The sequence below is a fragment of the Verticillium dahliae genome, genomic scaffold (assembly GCF_000150675.1).
Source record: "Verticillium dahliae VdLs.17 supercont1.23 genomic scaffold, whole genome shotgun sequence".
Lineage (NCBI taxonomy): Eukaryota > Fungi > Ascomycota > Sordariomycetes > Glomerellales > Plectosphaerellaceae > Verticillium > Verticillium dahliae.
The window spans coordinates 218,837-227,371 of record NW_009276931.1 but is presented as its reverse complement, the minus strand read 5'-3'; the positions used below and the strand labels follow the sequence as shown (position 1 = coordinate 227,371).

The 8,535-nt window shown below is 46.5% G+C and overlaps 1 protein-coding gene across 1 annotated transcript; it reads right to left on the bottom strand.

Annotated features, from left to right (window-relative positions):
• VDAG_09123 (maltose O-acetyltransferase) lies at positions 1–1,301 on the bottom strand (the record flags this gene model as incomplete). The annotated part of the gene is made up of 2 exons (XM_009655425.1): positions 1–66; positions 300–1,301. 2 exons carry the CDS (start codon positions 1,299–1,301, stop codon positions 1–3), a joined length of 1,068 nt encoding a protein of 355 aa, XP_009653720.1.
• Positions 1,302–8,535: the final 7,234 nt, after the last annotated feature.

Here is an 8,535-nt window from a genome sequence, read left to right as displayed (position 1 = left end):
TTACCTCCGCGAAAATGCCGGATTTGACACATTGGATACTGAATCGTACCGACTTGGGCAGTGTAGCTATTCATTGTTTTGATAAGTTATCCACCGGCTTCTAAAGCCGAGTCACATCTGATTGTTAACAGTCCTGTAGCACACAGCCCCGCGCCAACCTGACCAGACTTTGGCTTCTCTCGTTCTTATTGACTTTGTAAACCCCTTGCGGGATTCCCGGCGACTCTGTCGCCTGGCACAACGTTCTGTGACCAAAATATCAATAATTCGTTGTTGTATCGGAGGCTGATCTCACTCACCTTCGTTACAACAGTGCCCTCCAGGACAGTGCTGCCCTCTCCTATACACACACCAGCGCAAATAATGGCCCCTGCTCCTATCCAGCAGTCATTCTCGATCCTGACGCCCTGGACATGCCAAGAGCTGTGGTTTACTCTCCGATCCCTGCGTTCAGTCGGTAGCTCTGTCAGTATCATCACGCGGGGCCCGAGAACGCAATTGTTTCCGATGATGACGCGGCTCGCATCGTTGATCGTGCAGTCTTGGCCTATGCGCACATTGTCTCCGATGCATATGTTGTATCCGTACTCGCACATGAAATAAGGTGCTACGGTAACGTTGTTTCCGATCTTGCCGCCAAGAAATGGCGGACTTTGCGTCGGTTCGGACGGCTGAAAAATGGGACGGAAAAGAAGCGAAGACAGCTTAGATGGGACGTTTTCTTCCGCAAAGAATCGGTTGAACCGCCGACACGCACGAAGGCATCGCTCACGATCCTTCACAAGTATTGGGGTCCATGGAAAGTATTGTCGTCCGATGGCCCTTGCATGCTTCTGAAATTTCGACGAAGCAATACTGGGTTGGTTGGGACGTAGTATTGGACGAGATCCGACGGTAGTGTTTGCAGGGTACTGATGTTGGTAATCGTGACTGAAGCGAGGCTGTCTTGATCCGGAGATAGCCTGTGCCGCTGTTCTGGTTGTATGCTGAACGCCCTTGGCCTCAGAATGGTGTGCTGGGCATACTTCGGCTGGCTGTCTGTTCTCCGTTGGGGTGCAAGCTAGCAGCATCATCGCTTCGGCGGCATGGAAGGCATCACATGCAGTCTGAGTCTCCAAAAGGTAGCGACGGTCATCTGTTGCGCATATTGTATCAGCCGTTGAGTCGGTGGCAGAACAGTCGTCATCGATGATTTGATGCTCTTGGTGGTCTGATGAACTGCTGAGGATAGAATGAAGAGCCCGAGAATGACCAACAAGCCTCTCGCGCGAGAGGTCAGGGCTCTCACGAGGGAACTCCATTTCTCCGCAATGGTGACTTTCACCGCTTGTTTGAGAAGAATTCTGTGAAGAGCAGCTGTCGATATTGCGTGTGTCGGTATAGATCGAGGGCTGGCGATTCTGAGAAATCAGAAGAGACTCCATTACAGATAACCAACAATCAGCTCGCAGCTTGAGGTGGGATGATGGCTAGGGTTGATCAATGGTAGGATGACGAGGAGGGGATGAAGAGGAGGGGATGAAAAGGGAGGATGAAGGGGGGATAACGGAGCCCTTTATGTATCTAGTCACGGGATGTTTTTCACCCCTCTCTTCGTCCATAACGGTTGGGCAAAGTCAGACCGGGAAGGCTCGGTAATGCCTCCCTGACTCCCACATCATACCCGGGAGGGTAGCCGCACGTAGAGTCACTGTACAGCCCCTGAGTGGGTTTCCTAACCCTCCCGTTCTCCTCTCAACCGTTAGACCTGGTACGTGTGGAGCAACGGAGGAGGCCTAGGATGAGACGGGAAGTCCAACTGCCGAAGCCAGCCGTAGAGCATATGATGCAGACTGTTGGAGTTCCACCCCTTGCCTGAGGGTGACGAGGCCGCCCCCTATCCCGACGCCCCAGTGTTGCTCTACTGTCCCCCACCCCCTGGTTCACCCCCTTTCTGCTCCGTCTACAGGAGCATCATAGCAGGTCAGGGTAAGGGGACCCTCCCAGTCTGCCTTGTTGGCATCCATGTAAGCTGCTGGGTTTCTTAGCAGTGACGATCAGCTGCCTGGGGACTTCCACATATAGGCATAGCGGTCTCTGGCTCATACTCTGCTGGGTCTCAACACAGGGCCAGCAACAAGTGGATCTTCTAGCCAAGGGCGGGTCAAAGGAGGTGCTCTGTAGCTTTCCAGTCATTGCATACATATAGACCAGAAGCTGAAATATTTACAGAAGCATGAAATAATATCGACACTCGTCGAACTCATCCAGGATGGATTTTGCTGACTACTTTCACATTCTCCTCCGCATTTCATGTTGGACCAGCGTTGGGGCCTCCATTCTTCGTTTATGTTCCCTCTATCAGATTTACAGGAAGGGTCCCAGTGTTCCAGGTCCAATGCAACCTCTGAGTACGATACATCATCATCGCTTCGTGCTTGTTGCCTTCATCCACGGTGTCGCTATCCTCTGTGTTGCCCTCGGGCTTGGAGTGACTTCCAAAGTCGAATACGGGTCACGACCACTGACTGTATCTGGGTCAGTGGTGCTTCTCGGCATGGCCGGACAGGTCAGCGTACTTTATGCCTCCCAATAATCCGTAACTGACAGTCCTAGTGTTTCTGGATGGGCGGATCTTGGTATCTAACTCGGCGGGCGTTCCATCCGCTTATCCTAGCATGCGTTTTGGTACTTTGCTTCTCTGTGTCGCTGGTGGGCATTCTTCTGATGGAGAACCCAACTCTTGGCTGCGCGATACTAGTCACCGGTGCCAGCATGTTCCGTATCTTTATGGTCACGCAATGGATTGTGTTCATCTGGGAAGCCAGGGGCACTGAGGGGAGACCGGGCGGCAACACCTTGCGTAATACCCCAGGGATTTACAAGTTGACGGGTCACCTTTCGATCCAGATACTATCTACGGGTGCTATGATACTGGCATGTGCCATGATTTGGAATAAAGCGAATGCTTCGGACAATCGACCTATTTTGAAGCTTGCGATACCATCTGTAAGTCTTAGACACAATCGTGCGAGCCTTGCTGACAAGCCAGATTACTTCTGCAGCCTATGCCTTACATGATGGCTGCACTGAGACATTGGTTTGGATTAATCGACTATTTCAAGCTCTGAGGCAATGGTGGATGAAGGGTCCGATAGCTTCTTCGGATGGGCTTGAGCTTCTCGATCGTGACTCCGATGAAGGGCATCGAGGCACTTTGGACTGTTAACTGGGCATATGGGAAACTCTACCTGGCTCGCAAGGTCAATATCTGTAAGCTGACATAGTATCAATCGATTCAACTGCAACAAATCAAATAATGATTGCCGTAAATCCTTCGAATTCGATACTTTCAAACCAGCCATCATGAGCGGCATTCGACGTGGGCCCTGATTCTTGACGACTGCATTTCACGGAACCCAATAGCGGAAGACCTAGATAATGAACTATGTACTGAGGCTACCTTGGTAGTACCGATGCTGGCAAACACACCTTATGCTCCCTTGCGGCGTGACTCATGAAATGTTCCGCGGTCCCGAGCACCGCCTGGCACCCGTCATACGGACACGTAAAAGGCATAGCCAGCCTTTCAAGATGCACACACCGGATGTGCCTCCCCAAACTGTCAATGCGCCATGTCTTTTCCCGTTGGTTTGTCCCGACTTCTGCATCTTCCCATCTGCAAAAGGGACAAATATGCAGATCCTGCTGCCGGTCGAGAGGTGCCAAGTCAGTCAGATGGTCCAGGCCTCTGGGGATATCGGGTTTCGTCTCCGACACAGTTTGCAAAACAGGTTCGAGCTGGGCGTCAACGCAAATCTTTGCCGACCTTGACTTAGTTTTGGCAGCACTCTGTCGTGCTTGACGACGGCATGGGCTCTCACGCCGTTTGCCGAGATGAGAAAGTGCCACGATGAGGTTCAATCGTAGTTGGTGGAGCTCTTCTCTGTTCGACGCGTCCGCAGCTTGAGAGAACAGGCGTGCGACTTCGGCTCTCTCCCGAAGCTCGTATTTGATATTCGAGGGCGCCAGCAGCTCCACGTCTGGCTTCGTTCCCTGCATTTGTCGGTCAACCTCCTTGGCATGGATGGTATCGTGGAACTCCCTGATGGCACGCTCCAGGCAGCGGGCTGTCAACGTTTTCCTCAAGCTTTCGGTCTTCTTTCGATAACGTTACATGCTGTATCGTTTCCCTGCAATTGTGTCTTTCGCAGCTGTGTACGAACGATATCCTTCCGATTTAAATCTTTCCATAGCTCTGCCTCGTTTCTGGAGGTATCTGGCTAGTTTTGGGTCTTCTTGAATGGCGAGCTTCTGATCGACGGTCAGTCTTGTTGGGGCATCGCCATGACGTTGCAGTCGGCCCATGAGATGAAGCATGTCCGTTTGTGGGTCGCTTCCAAACACTATGGACTGGTTGTCGGAACCAATGAAATCGCCCATGTAATATCGCACGTAAGTGGACGAGTCTCCCAGCCGGTGTCCCATGGATTTATTTCGCTCCTCTGGAGTGAGCGCCTCTGTACGTTGTTAGTAAGATTACAATTGTTCTGCGGGGTAGTCATACCGTTCAACTTCTTTCCAGAGCCACGACGAAGGTCGTAAAATTCAAGCTTCTTTGCATACCCCAGTGCTCGGCCGAGTCGTATCAAATGTCCGCGAGTTTTACTGTACGTGAGGGCTTTGTCAAGAGCCATTTGAAGACCCTCCGTGGTACGGAATATCGGACGCTCAGCCCAGTCCCTCTTCCACAAAAGCCGTAACCGGTCTGACCGCGGCGGAACGACCAGATCGTAAATCTGTTCGGGCCCAGAGAACCCATTCAGAAATGCGTCATCAGCGAACGCCAAGGCCAGCGTATGAAGCACTGGATCATGCAGGAGCGTGTCCTCTTCGTGAAAGCCAAAGACCTTTTTCTCTGATACACCGGCAGATCTCTTGACGTGTTCCAAGTTCCACACCAGTCCAAGGCGTGGACGCTGCCCTTCGGCGGCGGGAGGAAAGAGCTGGAACTCGATGTGCTTGTATAGCACTTTACCGATCAGCGCATCCGGCCTTGTGGCAGTGGCGCCAGCGATGATGAGAATGAGTGCGAGTTGAACACGCAACCTCTCGTGTGTGTAGAGTTCTTCGTCGCGGACGTAGTGAAAGTGGAGGATCAAGTCCAAGTCCTCGACAAAAAGGCCAGACTTTTCTTTCTTAGATGTATCCAAATCGAATTCAGGAGTGAGGGACGTATGGATCCACTGGCATTCATGTTAGCATCTGAAAGCAGTCAAGAAACAGATGGGAGGAACAACATTGCCAATGTCGTACAGAACACCGCCATCCATGTAACGTTTGGTCCTTTCAGCATATACCATGCTGAGAACATTCCAGTACGTCATAATCGAAGACTCTTTCTTGATTCTAGAGTTCCTCGTTCTCCAGAACAGGTAAGCCTTGAAAATGGAGGCCTTGCATGCCTCCATGGCTTCGTGCTGTTCCAGCTTGGCAGCTCGGCAGAACCTGGCACAACTTGAGCAATGGATCAAAGACATAGGGGCCAATAACATACTCAATCCATCGTCTCTCCTCCGGGCGGGTCATCTTTTTGGTGTTTTCGCCATGGTTGGCCATGATCGGACCTTCCTCTGCATACTGCGCGATGAGGCTGCCGTAAAACCCAGCAACCTCGTCCGGATTTTCCTCGCCAGAGAAGTATCCCGACTCAGCAAAGCTCTCGGCATCAGACTCAGACTCTGTGCTTGAATCAATGTCCGAGTCTGATTCTTGCTGCTCCAGGGGAAGAGGCCGAGTCGACTTTGTAGGCTTCGACGATGCCTTTCTGTGTGGATTCCTTGACTGACGGTCGTGATTGCTATCATAATCTCCATCAGAGTCAGTTCCGATGTCGACGTCGGAGTCTTGGCCGTCGGTTTCGTGTTGGTCGCGGTCAACACCTCGTGCTACCTCCAGGGTTGATCGAGCGAACGGGGTCTGGATGGTCGGCGCTATACTCCCAATGGAGGGTTTGTTGCGGCGAACATGTCGTCGCTGCATAGCCCGCCGTGGCACTTTGGAGGGTGGAGGCATTGATCAATCGCAATCGTAATACGTTCAAGACCAAAAATTACAGGTGCTGAGGTAAACCACAACATGAACAAGACAAGAAGCAGAAGACAAAGTGAGGCAGCAAGCAGATTCTAAACACCAACTTGATCGGAGAGCACGAAAGGTGGAACACGCCCAGGACGGGGAAATTAAAAGACCTTCATTACGGACCAAGATACTGTGAGTGCCAAAACTGGAATAGGACTGCGATGAGGACACCAGAAAGATGGATTCAGAAAAAGGAGAGACGATAGACGGAGGTCGAGCAGACATCTGGCCGTTTGACAGAAAACGGATGATGAACGGTAGCTCAGGGCCGAGTTGAGGGACCTGACCCAATCGGGCAAGCGGTCGGAAATAGGACCAGTTGAGGGACCTGTATTTGGACGGAAGGTCATCAATCAATTGAGTAGGCGGTGAGACTGGAGACCATTTCGGGAAAGCGGTGGTTCGGCTGACTCAGTGTGGATACCTTTCTTGACGTGGAAAAGCCTCCCAAGATGGCGGTGCCTGCCTACCAAAACTGGCGGCAATCCCACAAGGAATCACATACTAGTAGTAAAAATAGCTACCTTTTAATTATTAAATTAATAAAATAAACGATCCGCTATATAACGATTAAGCCTTAGATTCTAATATCTCGGAATCCGAGTCTAATCGCTCTAGGGAGTCCTATTAGAGGTAGTTAAAGAGCTATAGAGCTATAGCCCGCTTAGCCGCTTTATAGTTAATATTATTAAGATTATTAAGGTTTTTATTAAAGTTATTACCCCTTTTAGCGTCCTCCTCTTTAATAATCTATAATATACTTTTAACGAGAGTACGCTATTTCTCTAGATCCTATAATTATATTATTAATTAATTATATAATTAGATAATTAAGGGAATAGAAAGGAATAGGAACTTATAGCTTAATTCTTTTTATTATAAGCGGCTAAAAACTTTATAGCGAGCTTAAATATATTAATAGGATTAAAGATAATACTTATTAGAGCTATAAATATAGGAAATATAGATCGTAAGAGCTTATATTAGTTTATAAGAATATTTAGAGGTATATTTATAATAATAGGATCCTTTAAGATCGAGATCGTAATATACGTTTAAAATACTAATTTTAGTTTATTTATTTATAAAATAAGATTTAAAGTAACCTAGATAGGGAACTTTATAAATATTACTATATATATATATTATTTACTAAATTAATAGCTTTTACGATTAATATTAATTATATTCTTATATTTAGCTATTCTCTTAGTTTTAGGGGGCTTAAATATAGGGGTTTTACGCTTAAGAGGTATTATCGTAGCTAGAACGAGAAAGAAAATAAATAAATAAGAATAATAAAAATAAGTTTTTATTAATTATATAAGTATTATTTATATATATTAAGCTAATTTATAAAAATTAAAGAAATTAATATAGGGAAAGAGAAAGGTTAATAGAATAGAATTACTAAAACTTATTAATAAGATATATAGATCTTCTATAAAACTTATTTAATTAAAGTAATTTAATCCTATTATTCTTATTAAAAGGTAGTTTAATTTATTAAGAATTATTCTAATAGATTCTATAAAAAGCTAATAATTATTTTATTATATTCTATTAGCGTATTAGGGATTTAGAGGCCTTAGGAGTATATATTTAATAATTATAAGAGTACTATTTATTATTAGATTTTAATTTATTTCCTTTATTTCTAGGATTTAGAGGCCTATTCTTATTATTTAAATTATAATTTAATTTATTTCCTTAAAGAGCTATTTATAGATAATACTACTATTCTAAAGCGCTAAGAACTAGAGGCCTAACGTTTATAGGAATAATAGGCTTAAGCTATATTTTTCCTTATTTCTAATTATTATTTCCTATTATTTTCCTATTATTAAGTTATTTACTTTAAAACTAAAAGAGTAGATCTAACGCGCTAGAGACTAGAGAATTATAGGCGCGATAGAGCAGCTATTAACCCTAGTAATAGCTCCTAATATTAGTCCTTACGGCTATTCTACCTATAAAGAAAAGAAGAGCTAATATAAAACTAATATTAGGGAACTCTATAGTTAGGATAGCGATATCTAAGGTATCTAGGATATCTAGGATCCACTGCTCTCAGGAGCACGTGAACTACGGCTTACGTGATCGCTAAGAGCAGATAGGTATATCTGACTCACGTAGGTAGTAGTAACTCAGATACAAGAATCAACTATCACAAGACTTATCAGATACCCTACCTATTCAGAGCTCGCAAGCACAGCGGAAGTACTGGATTGGGGTTCACATAAGCAGTGAAGCCCTCTCAACAGTCGCCATGTTTAATTAAGTAGACTCAACGCCAATCGCGGGGACTTCAGCTCAACACCAATTTCGAGCTTTGGTTGGAATGACCTGGCCTTGGTGGCTGAGACGGGGTCTCATCAAGGCCTGTGTTTACTGTTGGTGCTAGTGGTGGAGGTC